Below are 20,722 nucleotides of genomic sequence, written 5' to 3' on the forward strand. Positions count from 1 at the left end.
ATGGCAAAGATAATAGTTATTTAAACCATTATGTTTAGAAACATATTGAGAAAATCTTCTCTCCGTTAAACAGAAATTGGGGGGAAAAATCCTCCCAATTATTCCGACTTAAACTGTATCTAGCCTCACCGAAACTGTGACCCCTAAAACAGAAAAAAGAACCAAACCATGAGAAGCTTTTGTTGCACCTCTAGCAGCCACCGACTTACTGTACGTTTTTATATTTTCTGTCACTACTATGCATTTTAGTTACTACTAGTTTCTGTTTCTATTTCTTGAGTTTAACAAAAAGTGCATTTAGAAAGGTTTGGAACAAATGAGTGGTGATTTAAGTGCTATATAAGTGGCCAATCTCACTGAATGCGCTTTTTAATTCTAAAAACACAAGTCAAACCTTACAGTTTTTTTTTTTTTTTTACTTTCGTAAAAAGCAGTGTGCTGTGCTTTTTTATGTTACTAGCCAACTACTGTATTAATGCTCTTGGTGCTAGAGTGCATGATGTCAAAGACTGTAGATATACAAAGATGGTTCACTTGCATTATTATGATTTGGGTAAATTGCATTGCTCAGTATGGCCACCACAGCAAAGGAAGTCCTTTTGGTCAAAATAGACAATTACCAGTGTTTATAGCCACACATATCTCTGGGTTAGGGCTTTGTACAAATTTGTTTGTTTGTTACGGCAAGCCACATCATTTGGCCATAGCCATGTGCCAGTGTTGATTTAGAGAGAAAAAAAACATCACAGCACATCCAATCACATGTTGTGTCTTTCAAATGTCGTCCTTCAGTCTTTGCTGAGTATTTTTTCTCTGTTCTTCTAGTGTTTTTTAAAAACACATCCTTTGATTACCATTGGAACTGAGATGAAATACCAATAAAGGAGATTAGTGTTGAGTCAACATTTGTGTGTGTGCAGTAGCTGGAGCAAACTGGACATTGCATGTTTTTAATGTAATTTGTTTTTTATGCAACAACAGTAATAGGACAGGTCACTTCAGATTTTGTTGCTGATTTGAAATATGTAATTTAATTGTGAGAGAGATTTCAGGATTCCTTCATTTATTTATTATCCGTATATATTGAATCTTAATGTCTTGGATGAACTGCCCTGGGGTGTTGCAAATCTGGCCAAGTGAACAGACTTTCCTTGAAAGGGACTTTGATGACATCAGGTGCTTTTTCTGCACAGAGTTGACTTTTTTTAACTTCAGGTGCACCGTGTGCTTCGTCAAAAACACAATGCACAGCAGACGGTTAGAACGCCGGGTGCCTGGGCACATAAACAGCATTCAGAACACTCACTTCTAATAGAAAACCATTTTAAAAAAAAAATAAAAAAAATAATATATATATATGGGGTGAGCTATCCTTTTGAGACATTGGTGTATCTAAAATAGTTAATGTCCTGGTAACACTTTAGAATACTGGTTCATTACTCAATGTTAATGTATGTACTAACTTTAACTAAGTATTAATAATTTTGTAAAATGTTTATTAATCATAGTTCAACATTTACTAATGTATTATTAAAATCCAATGTTGTGCTTGTTAACATTAGTTAATGCACTGTGAGTTAACAAGAACTAATATTATTTAACTTACTTGCTAACTAACGCTAACAAAGATGAATAAATACTGTAGCAAATGTTTTACTAATAGCTTGATCATGTTTGTAAGTACATTAATTAACATTAACTAACATTATTTGCATGTATTGCAGGGTGAAATCAATATCTCTAGGTCAGGGCCAGGGGCCTATAGCAGAGAGGATGATTAAGGAAGCTCTGAAGAATGGCATCTGGATCTTCCTGCAAAACTGTCACCTTGCTGTGTCCTGGATGCTGGCAATGGAGGAGCTCATCAAATCCTTCAATGAACCTGGTTAGTTTGTGTGTATGAGTGAGGTTATGTTTTTTGCACCAAGTTCCTAAAAAAAACAGGTTTTTAGCATTTGTCCAGTTTTCAGTGTGATAAGATCCTTTAGAATGTTTTTATATGCTGATTTGCTGCTCTTGGGAATTTAATTGTATTTATTTACTATTAATGTTAAGAGTAAAACAGTTGTGCTGTAATAATAACAAAACAGCTGTGCTGCGTAATATACAATATTTTTCAATAAATTTTTAAATCTAATAATTTGTTCTATATTCATTCATTCGTTCATTGTCTTTTCGGCTTTGTCCCTTTATTAATCAGGGGTCACCACAGCGGAATGAACTACAATTTCATGCAGTTTTGTTACCTAATCTGAAGTTAGGACTATTTATGCTTTGTAAATCCCTTAAAAATGACAATTAAAGGCTCTGTATATAATGAACAATACATGTTTGCAATTTTATTTAAAAAAAAAAAGTATGTTCAACTTTAAACACTGCAGAATTACAGCAGTGTCAAAATACATTTAGAAAAAAATAGAATTTAATAAAATTGGATAAAACAACAACAACAAAAATATAATAATTTAACAATACATCAGGATACAATACTTCAAAGTTATTTAGCAATGTTAAAACTGCACTGTTATTTTATTTTACATATGATTGCAACAATATTTTTTTTTTATTTGATACAGTTTCATTTGTGTATCTTCAAACAAATAGCATTAAATAAAGTCATTTATTTTCCTTGTTTCTGTTTGAAATATAACTGAGCTTTTAATTGTCATTTATAAGAAATTTATAAAGCATGAAAAGTCCTCTTTAGGTCACAAAACTGGATGAAGTTGTGTTAATGATGTATTAATAAACATCATAATTAACAATTAGTATATGCCTGAATAAAAAGATATACAAATGTTAATTTGAATAGTTTAATAATCGTTTACTAACTCATTCTGAATTATCTTAAAAAACAACCAACTATTCTTAAATAACTGGTTTGTAAACAATGCAATACGTAATTAAGTAATGAAAAAATAATCATTAACAAAGTATGAAAATACAATTAAGCTCATTATACAGTATATGTCGGTATAAGAATACAACATTTGTAGTTGGATTTTGTAAACTGCTTACTAACGTCTATTAATGTAGAGTTAATGCTTAACAAATACTGAATGAACTATTTGCTAATGCTTAATAAATAAATTATCGTATATAGTTATAAAGACCTTAAAACATATTTATTCCAGCCTAACAAGACTTTCTTCAGAAGAAAAAAATAAATTATAAGAAATACTTTGAAAATTGAGGACAAGAGACCCATCTAACAAATAAAATAAAAATAGAATGAAATAAAGATAGATCTGTGACAGATCCATCTGTATTAATGTTTTATTTAGTCAGTGAAAACTGGCAAACATGAAAAAATGGAAATAATATGACAGACTTGATTTGTAGACACAACAGATTTCCCAGAACCTTGGACTAAATCCGAAACTGTCAGACTGTTATGATCTTCCAGCTAATCATATAAACTGAATGACTGGATTTCTAAAGAACTGTTTTTGCATGTTTATATTTGTGTCTGCATGTCTGTTTGAATGGTTCAGTGAAAATGTGATAGTTCTGTTTATAGAAATCTCACCTGTTTTGCACCTGCTCTACTCTTCTTTTACAGACAGTGAGTGTGTTGCACATGTGAAGCCATCATCAAGCTATTTTTGTTGACCTGTTTTCTGTTGTCCTGTTCTTATACAACCTTCACAGACACCGTTATCCACGAGGACTTCAGACTGTTCCTCAGCTCCATGCCTACCAATGTTTTTCCTGTCACTGTGTTACAAAACTCTGTCAAGGTAACACAAGGACAAACACTTACTCAAGTACATATATACATAAACATTTTATTTTTTTAAATCCAAAAGCCGTGAAGTGCCACAGGTGCTCACGCGCAAGACAGACTTTTCAAGGAAGCATACAAATACCCATTTATTATCTGTTGGAGATTGAACACATACATCAATGTAGAACGAAGCTTCACACGTCAGTGGCATCCATATGCTAATGACATGCACATATTTTTACCTTTACACGTCATTCATCCTCCCAGCACTAGGATATGTCTGCATGTATATCAAATTAAAATTTTAGTCACACTAAGGGAGTCACTCACTCCTGCAAGAAGAAGATAACACTTCACAAGGAGGAGCGCTTTCATATTTTATTCACTCTCTACCTAATACATCAACACCCCTGTGCTCACGTCCCTATCAATTAAACCCCACGTTTAAACAAAGCTCTGGAACCAATACTAGTGAGAACTGAGATCCTCAACAGTGTTTTGTTATAGTGGAAGCAGAGCGTCATGTCTATATGTGTTTAGAGTCTTTAGTTTATGAATTTTAGCAGTTGTATTTTGTCTTTGGCTCCAGTTGTTGCTAATATGCTTGCGTTGCCAGGGAACTAATGAGCCTTTGTTAATGTGATGGCAGGTTACGAACGAGCCCCCAAAGGGTCTCCGTGCCAATGTGAGACGCGCCTTCACTGAGATCAGCAGCACATTCTTTGAGGAACACATCCTTGGCAGGAAATGGAGGAAGATCATTTTTGGAGTGTGCTTCTTCCACGCCATCATTCAGGTCAGGTGCTCAAGGGTTGAAATTTCAAAGTGTTGCCAAAAATGGGTTTTCCTATTCAGTTTGAAGCCTCTGGAGACTATAAAGTTTAAAAGACTGCTGGGAAGCCTTATGTTTTTCATAGAATAAGAGCAGCACTGGTATGAGGCAATGTTGCAGTTTTTATGATTAAATAAAAATGACTGGATGGAAACTTTGCTCTTGGGTCACCTACATGTATATGGTAAATTTGGTTTACTTTTTAAAATATTAATTTTTATGTGTCATTGGTTTTATGTAAGAAATTGCAAGCCACTTTTCTTGATAGTATACACTTGGTAAAGGTATGTGACACAACCAGCGATCGCTTCCCAGAGGATCGCTGGTTCTCACACGAACTCTCATGACTACATTTCCGCATTTCCCAGGACTACATTTTCATACATGCACTGCTCCCAAACACGCACGCCTGTCCATTCATCTTTCCTGATTGCATCACCAGCTGGACCTTGTTCACAGACTGATTTCATCCCATTCATAAGCCACTCTCTGACGCTACCAGTTTGCCGAGTCTTGTTTTTCCTGTGTAACATTACAACGCGTTTCCCTGTCTTGTTTCTCTGTGTTTAGACCCTAGCCTTGTATCCCAGTTATCCTGTTTAGCCGCCTGCCTTTCGACCTTCTGCCTGTTTATATCGACTACGATTCTGGACTGTCTATAGATACCTGTTTGCACCTGATGACCACTGCTTGCCTGACTTTGAATAAACTGCATATTGGATCTTACCTCCTGTTGTCTCCTGTCACTCCACCCCAGTCGTGGTAACAGAAGACTCGGCCAGAACATGGATCCAGCGGGTATTCAAATCATGCGCCTCCGTCAGGATGCCCGGTCAATTGAGGAGTACGTGGAGGAATTCATTGAACTATCACATCTGACATCCATGAGTGAGTTGTGTTTAATGATTTTCTTTCGCGGAGGACTTGCTGAACCACTGTACTCCTACATGCCACTGCACAATCCCCACTGGACGTTAGCACAATTTATTGATCTGGCTCTCCAAATGAGTGGATCCTCCTTCACCGTTGGCGAGGGGGACGAAAATCCAAATAATCTTTTGGGGGGGGGGGCTGTAGAGAGCAAGACCCGCTGGCTACGGGGCTTGCAACCCATTGTCCACAGCCAGCTCACAAGATGGCCGCTCCCAGTCAGCCAGCTCACAAGATGGCTTCCAGTTCAAAGTCTGTTCCTGCTCCTGAAAGGCCATCTCCAGAGCTGCCAGACCCTCCAGAGCTGCCAGATCCTCCAGTGCTGCCAGATCCTCCAGTGCTGCCAGATCGTCCAGTGCTGCCAGATCCTCTAGAGCTGCCAGAGTCACTGCCACCGCCAGAGCTGCCACCGCCAGAGCTGCCAGCGCCTCAGCCAGAGCCGACGCCGCAGCCAGCGCCTCAGCCAGAGCCGACGCCGCAGCCAGCGCCTTAGCCAGAACCGACGCCAGCGCCTCAACCAGAGCCGACGCCGCAGCCAACGCCTCAGTCAGAGCCGACGCCGCAGCCAGCGCCTCAGCCAGAGCCGACGCCGCAACCAGCGCTTCCCGAACGGCCGCCGCCGCCTGAGCTTCCCGAGTGGTCGCCGCCTGAGCTTCCTGAGTGTCCGCCGCCGCCTGAGCTTCCCGAACGGCCACAGCTCCTCGCCCTGTCGGCGCCCTCCAGACTCCTCGTCCTGTCGGCGCCATCCAGACAGCTCACCCAGCCGGCGTCACCCAGACTCCTCGCCCTGCCGGCTCCCTACAAGCCTCCAACCCTGCCGGCTCCTCGCAGTACTCCAGGTCCTTCGCTGCCACACGATCCAGGACCACTGCAGCTCCACTCTCCGGGTCTTCCGCAGCGCCAGTCTCCAGGCCCTCCGCAGCTCCACGCCCCAGGTACGCCCCAGCTGCATGGTCCTGGCCCTCCATCCCTCCCCCTGTTCCGCCTTTGCTCCGCCTCCCGCCTGAACAGTAGTGGAGTGTCTGGAATTCACTCCTAGAGGGGGGGCTCTGTCACACAACCAGCGATCGCTTCCCAGAGGATCGCTGGTTCTCACACGAACTCTCATGACTACATTTCCGCATTTCCCAGGACTACATTTTCATACATGCACTGCTCCCAAACACGCACGCCTGTCCATTCATCTTTCCTGATTGCATCACCAGCTGGACCTTGTTCACAGACTGATTTCATCCCATTCATAAGCCACTCTCTGACGCTACCAGTTTGCCGAGTCTTGTTTTTCCTGTGTAACATTACAACGCGTTTCCCTGTCTTGTTTCTCTGTGTTTAGACCCTAGCCTTGTATCCCAGTTATCCTGTTTAGCCGCCTGCCTTTCGACCTTCTGCCTGTTTATATCGACTACGATTCTGGACTGTCTATAGATACCTGTTTGCACCTGATGACCACTGCTTGCCTGACTTTGAATAAACTGCATATTGGATCTTACCTCCTGTTGTCTCCTGTCACTCCACCCCAGTCGTGGTAACAAGATACATGGTGGTACAAATAATGTTCTTTAAGGAACAGTTTTGTACATTTGTAAAAGTTGTACTGTATATGGTACAGAAAATACCTGTAAAAGGTACATCCAGTTCAAGTGTTGGACAACACTTTCTTTATTATAATACCTATAAAAATAAATATTACTGGAAAGGCAAAGTGATTTCATGAATTATTTCCATATTAAAACATGAATCATCATTTAAAAGCATGTGTTTAAAAAACTCATAAACATTAACTATTAAGTTCTATAAAACAAAATGAATTGGTAAAACAAAACTATAGGTATTGTAAACTAAACATTTAAGGCATTTTTTAATAAACATTTGGTAAGCATTTTCTAATAAATGCATTTTCATTATTGATATCTGCACCTTTTGGCTTTGTCACATCCCCGACTCGTTCCTGCTCACCCAATCATCGCTCTCCCTCACAAACCACCTCCATCTAATCTCGTGAACTCTTACCAGCATTTAAATTACTTGCACCTGTTGCCTACCTTCTACCTTCTCCTCTCAGTCATCGGCCGGTATTGAAGTCGGATGGTTGTCCTCTTCTTCACTCCTTCGTTTTCTCCTCTTCTTCCATGGATGTTCCTTATGTGTCTTCGAGTCCTTCACACTGATCAAGGGAAGCAAATATTCTTATCTGGTGTTTACTAAGAAGATCTGCTATCTATCTGATGAACTGTGTGCTTGTATACTCATCCACGGATGTTCATTACATGCTTTCTGATCCTTCACACCGATTAAGAAGAATGCTTAAACTTATGTAGTGTTTACCAGAAGAACTGCTATCTACTAGATGAACTGTGTGTCTGTATACTCACCTGCTGATGTTCCTACGAGCGAACTACATGTGAGATCGATAACATCAGATGTTTAAACTTACTGTGCTGTTAAAGAAGTTCGCTACAGCATTAATACCATCTCTTTGATTCCCAACTTTGATTAGTGACTTTGCTTTGAATAAAACTGTGAAAAGAGAGCCATCCTTGTCTGCAGCGTGACAGGCGTTTGCTTTCCCCACAACGCACATGAGCTGGCAAAAGTACTGCATATGCAGTGTTCATGCAGACATTCTAGTATTGTAAAACTAATCAAAAAATGTGCATATCTCGTTACAATACTTTTACATAATTCTATTTTTATTTTAAAATTAAATAAACTTACAAAGCTATTGTGTGAAAATCGGAGGAAAAAATATTTTAAATTGTACATGCGAGAATGTGTTTCTGTACCATTTTTGTGAAAAGTGTTGTGAAATGTTTAGCAAAAAATAGATCTTTTGATTTATGTTAAAGTATTCTTTATTGTAAATGGAAAAGGTGCATTTACACAAAATATAAACTTAAAACAACAGTTCATTCATTTTCTTTTCGACTTAGTCCCTTTATTAATCAGGGGTCGCCACAGCGGAAGGAGCCGCCAACTTATCTAGCACACGTTTTACGCAGCAGATGCCCTACCAGCTGCAACCCATCTCTGGGAAAAAAAAACATTGTTTAAAAATGTATTTGTTTTATAATTACTGAAAATAAATTGACAAAATGGGCGAGGCAGTGGCGCAGTAGGTAGTGCTGTCGCCTCACAGCAAGAAGGTTGCTGGGTTGCTGGTTCAAACCTTGGCTCAGTTGGCATTAATGTGTGGAGTTTGCATGTTCTCCCTGCCTTTGCGTGGGTTTCCTCCGGGTGCTCCGGTTTCCCCCACAGTCCAAAGACATGTGGAACAGGTGAATTGGGTAGGCTAAATTGTCCGTAGTGTATGAGAGTGTGTGTGAATGTGTGTGTGTGTGTGGATGTTTCCCAGAAATGGGTTGCGGCTGGAAGGGCATCTGCTGCGTAAAACCTTGCTGGATAATTTGGCAGTTCATTCCGCTGTGGCGACCCCATATTAATAAAGGGACTAAGCCGACAAGAAAATGAATGAATGAATGAATGAAAAATTGACAAAATGCCTTTAAATAGTTCTTGAAGGGACACATTAGACACTGTTAAGGTACAAAGTGTCTCATCATTGTAATGGTATCTTCATGGTTCAGATTTGTACCTTTTAGTGAAGGTACAATATTGTATCTGCAGGTTTTAAAAACCAAAGGTACATTTTGCTTTCCCGTGGTACAAATCATGTTCTTAAAGGTACAAACTGTATTGTACAAATGTGTTTGTTTGTCTTAAGGTACAATTCTGTTCACTAAGAAGGGACTGCCTCAGTGACAAGGGTTTGTACCTTCTTTGGTACAGCATTGTACCATTTTTTTTAAATGAAAGATGTTTATTATGGCACTATTTAACACATACAGCTGGGAAAATAAGTATTGAACATGTCATGCCTTTTTTCTTAAGAATAATACATCTAAAGGAGCTGATGACATGGAATTGAACCAGATTTTGGTAAAAACACAAACAATACAAACATAAAAATTGTATGTAATGTAATGTATGCAATGTATATAAATCTGAAACATTAGTTATGTGTAAAAGCAATGAAATGACTCAAGGAGTTTAATAAATCTGTTTTGTTTAAATGCACCAAAATACATTGCCTATATTCACTGAGAAATGGAAAAATTATTCATTTTCAAAATGGGGTGTACTCAATTATGCTGAGCACTGTAAATAACTGTTTTTGTTATGTAAAATGTCTTGTTCCAGTCAGTACTAAATAATAAAAATAGCTTGTCTTATTTTGGTAAAATAATTTAGCATGCACTGCAAGCTATATGCAAATATTTGACTTCAAATGTAGATACCTTAAAAATGCAATACAGTATACAGAATATTTATTTCAGTTTTTAATAATTGTTTTCATTCCCATGATTGCAAGTGCAAATTGTTAGCAGTCATTACTCTCAGCTTCTCAAGATCTTTCATTTATTTGAAAAGAAATACTTTAAATCAGTCTAATGCAAATATTTTGAAATATGCAGAGGTTCAAGGGCAGCTTTAAAATTATCACTGCTTCTAAATCCTTCGCTTTTATTTCTGTTTGCATTGATGTATGTACAGGAGCGGAAGAAGTTTGGTCCTCTGGGCTGGAACATCGGTTACGAATTCAATGACAGCGACAGAGAGTGTGCTCTGCTCAACCTAAACCTCTACTGCCAGACAGGACATATACCTTGGGATGCTCTTACATACATCACAGGTACAGTATTCGAGTGTTTATTGTAGAAGTATAGCATCACTCATTGATATTTACCTCTATTATTATTGTGTCCATTGTACTTGCATACATTTCAGTGTATGAGTATAAATAGATTGAATGAGACTGTTTATGTAACATTTTTGAATTTCCATAATATTTTTAAATGTTATAAATGAATGCAATGCTCTAAGTAGACTTCATTTCACAGACCATCAGCTGGTGACAATAAATGTTATTAAATTTGCAGCATCTGGTTTGTGCAGGGAATGTTCCAGTAAATGAAAGGCTTTGGGAAAGACTCATTAAGGAAGCTTCACAGAAAGTCAAACTGTCTCATTAATTTTTGGCAAGGTGTCAGTCAGTCATGCATTGAGCAGAAATGTTTATGTGAATGTGTTTTATCGTCTCTGTAGGTGAGATTACGTATGGAGGCAGGGTGACAGATGCCTGGGATCAGCGATGCTTGCGCACCATACTCAAGAGTTTCTTCTCTCTGGCCACATTAGAGGAAGGCTATACCTACTCTAAATCAGGTACACACATACAGTACATACTTGTGTTATGTACAGTTCTGTAGAATATTAAGAGACATGTAAATTATAGATGGAGTGAGTGTGCATTTTTCCAATGGGAAATACTTCTGCTGTTCTGATTGTACTGTGCAGAGAATTCATACAGTATTACAGTACAGTAAATACAGTACTGTACATGTAATTCCTTAAATGTCTTTGTTAAAACTAATTTTTTTTAGATACTTTTAAATAGCCTGGTAGTTTTTTGAGTAATTCCTGATATTAAGTGCTCTCTGAATATCATAACACATTTGAAAATCTCTTTTTTGTGTATATGTACACTACAATGATGGAAAAAAATTATATACTTTTAGTGAAATACTTTTTTTAAATAAGGGAGGGGGTACCCTAACTGTTTTTACCTTGTCCAGGGGGTCTTAATATGCAATAATACACTTCATTAGGTACACCTGTCCAACTGCTCATTAATGCAAATTTCTAATCAGCCAATCACATGGCAGCAACTGAGTGCATTTAGGCATGTAGACATGAGCCCCTTTCACACAGTGATACCGGTAAATATCCGGAAAATTTCTGGAACGACTTTACCGGTATATTCAAAAAAGCGCTGTTCACACAGGCGAGGACGTTACGGAAATTTTCCGGAAAAGAGCATTCACACATCCATTCCAAAATACCGGTAAATTCTGACATCATTCACCACAAATGAGCTTTAAACGGCTGCGCTTGTATTTGTAAACATTTGACTAAATTACAAACTCTGTGGATGATCAATATTGTGAACAACTTTCGCAGGATCACTTTCGCATGTCGAGATGTTCATAATATGTGCGTGTGCAGGCGCTCACAGGCTGTGAGCGCAAAGCTTGAAGGTAAACAAACAACGGCTTATCATAAGCATCTCATCGATGATTATTTACACAGTTGGCATTAAGAAGAACATATAAACGTGACCTGACTATCTTCTAGCAGCTAAATGTGTCTGGAAAAATATTCAAAGGCTTTTATTCTCACAAACCGCGCGGACGTAAAAGCGTCTGACTGTTGTGATTGGCTTAAGCAGACGTTTCACGTCAGCACGTTCTAGACGTGCACGCGCTTATTACGGCAATCTTCCATCTGCATTCACACAGCGCAGCATTCCAGCAAATTGCCGGTAATGTTACAACTTCCCTTTCCGGAAAATAGCCAGAACGAATTTACCGGTATTTTCAAAAAGGACCTGTTCACACATACAACCTTTCCGGAAAATTGCCGGCAATTTTCCGGAAAGGTCTGTATGTGTGAAAGGGGCTAAGGTCAAGACAATCTGCTGCAGTTCAAACCGAGCATTAGAATGTGGAAGAAAGGTGATTTAAGTGACTTTGAACAAGGTATGGTTGTTGGTGCCTCACAGGGCTGGTCTGAGTATATCAGAAACTGCTGTTGTACTAAGATATTCATACACAACAATCTCTAGGCTTTATAGAGAATGGTTCGAAAAAAAGAGAAAATGTTCAGTGAGCGGCAGTTCTGTGTTTGTTTATGCCAAAGGTCAGAGTAAAATGGCCAGACTGGTTCCAGCTGATAGAAAGTTACAACCAAGGTAGGCAAAACAGGTTCTCTGAATGCACAACACATCGAACCTTGAGGCAGATGGGCTACAGCAGCAGAAGACCACACTGAATGCCACTCCTGTCAGCTAAGAACAAGAGACTGAGTTTACAATTTACACAGGCTCACAAAAATTGCACAATAGAAGATTGGAAAAATGTCGCCTGGTCTGATGACTCTTGATTTCTGCTGGGACATTCAGGTGCTAGGGTCAGAATTTGGCATCAGCAACATGAAAGCGTGGATCCATCCTGCCTTGTATCAATGGTTCAGGCTTGCGGTGGTGGTGTAATGTTGTGGGGGATATTTTCATGGCACACTTTGAGCTTATTAGTACCAATTGTTGCTGACCATGTCCATCCCTTTATGACCACAGTGTACCCATCTTCTGATGGTTGCTTCCAGCAGGATAACGCACCATATTATAAAGCGTGAATGATCTTAGACTGGTTTCTTGAACATGACAATGAGTTCACTGTACTCAAATGGCCTCCACAGTCACTAGATCTCAATTCAATAAAACACCTTTTATGATGTGGTGGAATGGAAAATTCGTATCACAGATGTGATCCCTCGGTTCCAGCTCGTATCTCAGCCTGCCTGTTGGATATTTCACACTGGATGAAAGATCATCATCTTCAGCTGAACCTCGCAAAAACGGAAATGCTTGTAGTTTCTGCCAACCCGACTCTACACCATAACTTTTCAATCCAGATGGATGGGGCAACCATTACTGCATCCAAAATGGTGAAAAGCCTTGGAGTAACGATTGATGACCAACTAAACTTCTCTGACCACATTTCTAGAACTGCTCGATCGTGCAGATTTGCACTCTATAACATCAGAAAGATCCGACCCTTCTTATCTGAACATGCAGCTCAACTCCTTGTTCAAGCTCTTGTTCTCTCCAAACTGGATTACTGCAACTCTCTACTAGCTGGGCTTCCAGCTAACTCTATCAAGCCTCTTCAACTGCTCCAGAATGCAGCAGCACGAGTTGTCTTCAATGAACCTAAACGAGCACATGTCACTCCGCTGCTAGTCCGTTTGCACTGGCTGCCAGTTGCTGCTCGCATCAAATTCAAAACTCTGATGTTTGCCTACAAAGTGACTTCTGGCCTAGCACCTTCTTATCTGCACTCACTTCTGCAGATCTATGTGCCCTCCAGAAACTTGCGTTCTGTGAATGAACGTCGCCTCGTGGTTCCATCCCAAAGAGGGAAAAAATCACTTTCGCGAACGCTCACGCTCAATCTGCCCAGTTGGTGGAATGAACTCCCTAACTGCATCAGAACAGCAGAGTCACTCGCTATTTTCAAGAAACGACTAAAAACTCAACTATTTAGTCTCCACTTCACTTCCTAAGCTGCAATTGCCTCTTTGAATATCACACTAATTGTACAAAAAAAAAAAAAAAAAAAAAAAAAAAAACTACTAACACTTCCCTTCTTAGACTTTACAGACCTGAAACTTGCCTTTAGTACTTATTCATTGTTGCTCTTAGTTGTGTAAATTGCTTCCTTGTCCTCATTTGTAAGTCGCTTTGGATAAAAGCGTCTGCTAAATGACTAAATGTAAATGTAAATGTAAATGTGGTCAACAAATCTGCAGCAACTGTGTCATGCTATCATCTCGATATTGACCAAACTCTCTAAGAATATTTTTAGTACCCTATTGAATCTATGTCAAGAAGGATTAAGGCAGCTCTGAAGGCAAAAGGGGGTCCGACCCAGTACTTGTAAGGTGTACCTAATAAAGTGGCCAGTGTGTGTATGTATGTGTGTATATATATATATATATATATATATATATATATATATATATATATATATATATATATATATATATATATATATATATATATATAATGACTTAAATATATATTTTTTTTTTATCATTTATTTTATTTATTGATATTTTTTACTTAAAATAAGCCAAAATCCAGCCATCATTAATGTATCTTTCTGCCTTTTTAGTTATTTACAGAATATAAGACTTTAAATAACTTTCCTTTTCACTATACATTTTCATTTCTAATCACAGACTTACAGGAAGAGTTGGCTGGAACAGATTATACATTTATTAATGCAGAGAACAGAGACTGCAAGTGCATTCATTAGCACACTAGGCAGATGAATGATTGATAGTTTTATATTGAAGTGTTTGTGGAAAACACTAAAACATGACCTCTGTGCTTGAACTGGCAAATATGAACAAATCTATATTTAAATTGATTTAAATTAATATCTACAACTGTCTTTGACCTATTGAAAATACCACTTATTTGATGAGGTTTAATTTAACATGCAAATAGCAGCATAGTTTAAACAACAGAGCATAATTTACTTGCAGCATGTCTGTGAGAGAAAAAAATGAACACAATTATGAGGCCTACATGAATATGTTTCACTTAAATAGCACAATAATAAAACCAAAGTAATAACCGCATCAAACATAAATAATAATTTTTGTGATGGTTCACAAATTTAAGAAGACTCAGTCTTTATGCTTTCTTTATTTTGCATTTGGTTTGAGCCTCGGCTGAGTCAGTTGGCATTTCTGTGTAGAGTTTGCATGTTCTCCCTGTGTTCGAGTGGGTTTCCTCTGGATGCTCCGGTTCCCCCACAGTCCATAGACATGCGCTGTAGGTGAATTGGGTAAGCTAAATTGTTTGTAGTGTATGTGTGTGAATAAAAGTGCATGGGTTTTTCAGTGTTGGGTTCCAGCTGGAAGGGCATCCACTGCATAAAACATATTCTGGATAAGTCGGCGGTTCATTCCGCTGTAAGCCGAAAAGAAAATGAATGAATGAATGAATGTATTATCACACATTGTCCAAAACACTTTCAAAGAACACTATTAAAACTTGTATGAGAGTGTGTGAGAGTGAATCGTTTCAGAGAGCATTGGTGCGATCTCTCCTTTATGTTTTACATCTATAAGCAGCCCCTGCTCAGATTACGTTTGCTGGAAGTCACTGCTCAGATGTTCCACGACCCAACAAATGCCAATTGAACATGTTCAGTCAGATGAAAACAAACTCTGACCAATGGAAACATATACTGACAGGTCTAACACTGTGATCCAACAAACTCAGACAGACCTGTTTGTTGGTGTTGGTGTGAACTAGCCTAAAGATAACTTTAAAATGATCAGCGATGTGACATTTCCATTTAAATACAGATTTAACTTTTTTAAACGTTTTTTGACCCTGTTATTTGGGATAGGGGCTGTTGCTGTGACGATTTTCATACAACCAGACTTCTTTCGCATACATTGTGTTTGGGAATGCACAGCATAACACCAGGGATTGATTGTACCTCCCAGCCATTACTGATTTTCCTATTTTCTTAACTGTTGGATGCACTGTGCATATAATACAATGAAATTGTAAAAGTAGTTCTATAATGTGCACTTTAAAGTGGAACAGCTATCAATATGCAGGGTAATGGGCTGTTCAAATTATGCATCCTACATGATAAAGTTAATAAATGTACATGACTGGCAAGCACATGCAGATAGGAAGTATATTTTATTATTCCCTAACATGGCTCATTTACTCTTTTTTGTTATTAATTACTCACTCTCATCTTGATCCAATCTCCCGAGACCCTTGTTCTTTGTTTGGAACACAAATTAAGATCTTTTAGATGAAATCCAAGAGCTTTCTCATCTTGCGCATACAGCAAACATCAGGAGACATTTAAAGACCATATAAGGAACCAAAAACTTTGTCAAAACATTCCATGTGATCCACTGAAGTTCACTTTCTTTATAGGTGCAGTATGTAAGTTTGACACCCAGTGGTTGAACTAGGTATTACATTCCTGGATCAAAACGATCGCAAGCACAAGTTGCAAGATTGAGGAGCGACTCTGACAAAGGAGCCTAAAGGCTGATTTAAACCATGTTCTAAAGCAGGGGTCACCAAACTTGTTCCTGGAGGGCCGGTGTTCTGCAGATTTTAGCTCCAACCCTAATCAAACACACCTGAACAAGCTAATCAATGTCTTACTAGGTATACTTGAAACACCCAGGCAGGTGTGTTGAGGCAAGTTGGAGCTAAACCCTGGAGGGACAGGACAGAGATTGGTGACCCCTGTTCTAAAGCAACAATACACGATAAAAGGAATATTTTCCATATAAAAAGAGTTTTTGTTCAAACCAACACCTTGAGTTGATATATTAGAAACGGCTTCTATTTCTTACCGCTGAACAACAGGATAATTTGTTATCACCTCGGGTACACCTCATGTGCTTTATTCAGTGTTTAAATGTAAGCTTGAATGCCATTTTACATGACATTTATTGCCATACTACTGAAAGCAGCTGCAGATAGTTCACCTCAGATCTAAAAAATAAAATAAACAGTTTGAAATTGAGCTTCAGAACTGATAAATAAACTTCAAAAATAAAACACATATCAGTGATTTAGCATGCACATTTACTAATGTTAAAGAGGTTTAATATGTATTAATTAGATTAAAACCTTGCCATTTTGTGAGTGCATATTCTGCTTCTGAATGGCTTTATTTAAATTTTTCATGTTTCGTCTGGTGCTAACCGCCCAATTGCTTATCACCTCAAATCTCGTCTCGTAGCATGTTGTTAGGACACGGGGTTGCAATGTAACCTGCTCACATAATGTTTACGCTGGTAATATTAATATTATTTGCTAATTAATAAGCTCATGTGTAACTCTGAATCTTCATCTCATTTCGGAGTCTGCTACTGTCCACCCGAGGTCGCATTTCAGTCATGGACGCATGCTTTGAGAGCATCCTAAATGAATGAATGAAATACACTGTTTTCCATCTAGGCAACCCTGGATGGTGAAATACAATTGGCTGAACTCGCATTAAGCGAGTTAAAACAACCAAAACAAAGACAACTTCCCGGCACAGAAAACACATTTTCAAAGAAGGAATAACTGACTTTAGCATTGTTTTTCAGATAAACAAGAATGTTCACTTGGCATGTTTCTTAAATGTCTGCAAACATATTTTGATATTTTTATGTTTTAGAAGTGTCAAAAACACACATAAAGCAACTTTGTTTTGTAGTCGAGCACCATGTAACCTTAATTACAGCAGCAAGCCTACTATAAACTGAAATTGTGAAGTGGCAATTAAGTTGAATGATTTAATGACATGAAACATTTAAAACGACTGACTAAATAGTAGTTTATTTATCACGGAGTAAAGAGTTAAACTAAACTGCAAAGCCCTGTGTTTTCAAATACTTTCTTTACACATGGGTTGTTGCTGAAACAACAGCACTGCACGAGTCAGTGGCGCAAACTCTCCTGAGACTGATGTAGAGACATGCTGCAATTTGTGATTAAATTTAACATCATTTTAAGGTACTTTTGCACAGTTGTACAGACCTATTGGTTTAAAAGTTACTTTAAACTATTAAAGATTACTATTAAAATACAAAACATTTGAAATTGTGTGAAAATAGTGTGGTCAAGTGTCAGTGTTGTAAATTAGTTATTTAGTTTTAGTTTTATGATTTACAATTTTCATATACTGCACTGTATATAGACTGTATATGAAGAGTTTAGATGTAAAAACTGTGTGAAATTTCCTTACTTTTTCTGTTTATTTGTATCTGGAGGGGGGTTATCAGACATGTCAGCTGGTTATCCTTCTTTTTTGTCCTTGGCTGATCACATGCCTGATTGATTTTGTTTAATGTCACTACACTTCATTACACACTTCATTTTAGTGCCCCTAGGTCATTACCCACTTCACCTTGAAATAAGAAGGTGCTCTTTCCTTTTATACAGGGATCTACTTTGCTCCTGATTCGGACAGCTTGACAGAGTACAAACAATATATTGAGGATCTGCCTCTGATTGATGATCCAGAGGTCTTCGGAATGCATGAAAATGCTAACCTGGCCTTCCAGGTAAGTTTCACTTTTTCTAACTGCATACAGATCGACAGATTTGCTCTATACATGCACTCATCTAGTGTATGAGTTTTATAATGTTATTTTGTCACCCAGTATCAGAGTCTGATTGTGTCTCATCTTCTGCTTCATGGTTAAAATGTTATTACACATTTGTCATTAACTTAAGCTTTAGTTCACCCCAAAATTAAAATCCTTTCATCATTTAGTTACTACAACATTTTTTTTCCAAACACATAAGAAATGTAATAATCAGAGCATTTTTTAATTAAGGGATTTTAATCAAAAATAAAATGTTTTTTTTCACTCCATTGGCAGTCTGTTTACACAAAACCTCCATATTGAAGATACATTTGTATAAACTGAGCAATTTAATCCAGACATTCAAAACAGACACACAGATCACTTTATATCACGAACAGAATTCATTTACATTGATCAGCAACCTTGGTCATTGAAAAATGTTTACATTGCATTCACATTTGGTCATTGAAGCTCCAGCATGGTTGCATGGTGTGCAAGAACCAATGAGGTTTGTTCATGTCAACATTTTAAGATTGATTGACTGACTGACTGACTAAGGCCGCATTTACACTGCACTGTTCAAGTGACTTAATTCCGATTTTTTTTCTCCCATATGGCACAGATCAGATATGGCCCATGTACGTGTAAGCAGGAAAAAATCACAAATTCTGATTTACTCAAATCAGTTTCAGTGGAAATTTATCGAATATAATTCAGATCTGTGCCCTCTTGTCAGCAGTATAAGCAGGTAGTCGGCAGTAGTAGGCAGTCGCACATCATTAAAAACCATAGCGAATGACATCAAGTCTGACGCTTTCATTTCAGAACAGACTTCAGCAGAGTCCCAAACCTTAAATCTCATACACGAGGACTAAATCTTCTTCTTCTTCTTCTTTGGCCTTAGTCCCGTATGGTTGCCGGGTCTGCTCTTTGGAACAAGTCCTCCATTTAGACTCGTCCATATGATAACGACTTTTTTTTTACACATTCCGGCCGGCCTGTCACCCTCATACATTCATACACTACGGACAATTTAGCCTACCCAATTCACCTGCAGCATGTCTTTGGACTGTGGGGGAAACCGGAGCACCCGGAGAAAACCCACGCGAACGCAGGGAGAACATGCAAACTCCTTACTGAAATGCCAACTGAGCCAAGGTTCGACCCAGTGACCTTCTTGCTGTGAGGCGACTGCACTACCTACTGCGCCCCACACGAGGACTAAATATGCTTTTATATTTTCACATAGCACAAGTATTTAAGCATGTTAACAAGAGAGAGAGCGAGAGTGTAACATCCGCCACGTAACCATGAACTAATATAAAACTGTTGCATACATCATGTGCATAAATCACAACCTGGACATTACATTAAGATGCCTACTGCTTTAAAATGTCCAAGATTAAAAGAAGATGGCCAAATGAGAACTTTTCTGTCATAAACTATAGTAAAAAAAAACTATTTGTCAATAAATTAAAGCCAGTGAACAGATTAAATACAGAAAAGGAGAAACGAGCACTCCTTGATTATCAGCTGTCAGTCATCGCCCGCTCTTTTTTTTTTTTTTTTTTTTCCTAGTCATTGCGTCTTTGCCGTGTGCTGTGTAAATGCTGACAATCAGATATGAGTCACTTTTAAAAGACGATGTAAGCAGGTCAGAAAAAAAATCGGATACAGTCACAAAATCGTAGTTGACCATCAAGATCTGCAGTGTAAATGCAGCCTAAGTGATTACTTTATGAATATTTTGAAGCAACTTGGGTTAACATGACATGGCATTAAAAAGAGAAAACAACATAGAGTAGTGCACAAGTATGCAAACTGGAACTGCAACCTGGAGTTTTTTTTATTTAAACTGTCAATTAGGGTTCTCCTTCACTCAAGACAAGTTTTAATAAACTACAATCTCCTCGTATCACCTATCACTGTTAAAACTGTCATTTACAATCTTGTAAGACTTCTGATCATTATTGTTAAACAAATGAAGATGTTTCTAGCTTTCTCATATCATTTTCTTCCATCAAGTCAACATAGCCTAGACTTTCACTCACCAAAACAACAAAAATACATGTTTTAAGTAATCTATATTCATTTATTGGTTTGTCTGAGTCTTCTGAAAATGTTCATATAGTACAGTACATCATTTATTTTATTAATGTAAAAACATTGATCAACGCAGATAAATTTCCTCAAGTATGGTAGATCTGTGCTTGGGGCACAAGAACGTTCGAGGTTACTAAAGTAACCCTTCGTTCCCTGAGGAGGGGAACGGAAGCACTATAAGTGGATTTGATTGTAAAATCCACGCATTGGGGAGGTTCGGTTCAGAAGCTACTCGTCTGAAAGTGTATTGAACGGGCCAATTAAGAATGAATTGGCAGCGCAAGCCTGCGCAGGTGAGCGGCATAAGCAATCAACTGAGTATATAAGCTCACCTGGCGCCAGCAGACGCTATCCTTTTTAAGCTGAAGAGACTT

The 20,722-nt window shown here is 38.3% G+C and overlaps 1 protein-coding gene across 1 annotated transcript in view; it reads left to right on the forward strand.

Annotated features, from left to right (window-relative positions):
* Positions 1-20,722, forward strand: part of dnah6 (dynein, axonemal, heavy chain 6) — a 203,204-nt gene that overhangs the window by 162,690 nt on the left and 19,792 nt on the right. Inside the window, exons 67-72 of the mRNA XM_087237125.1 lie at positions 1,725-1,885; positions 3,652-3,740; positions 4,377-4,523; positions 10,041-10,179; positions 10,593-10,712; positions 18,097-18,218. Of these exons, the coding sequence (XP_087093251.1) occupies positions 1,725-1,885; positions 3,652-3,740; positions 4,377-4,523; positions 10,041-10,179; positions 10,593-10,712; positions 18,097-18,218 (778 nt within the window). The remainder of the gene's footprint in view (positions 1-1,724; positions 1,886-3,651; positions 3,741-4,376; positions 4,524-10,040; positions 10,180-10,592; positions 10,713-18,096; positions 18,219-20,722) is intronic.

This window comes from Danio rerio, chromosome 1 (assembly GCF_052040795.2).
Source record: "Danio rerio strain M-AB ecotype USA chromosome 1, GRCz13ab, whole genome shotgun sequence".
Taxonomy (NCBI): Eukaryota; Metazoa; Chordata; class Actinopteri; order Cypriniformes; family Danionidae; genus Danio; species Danio rerio.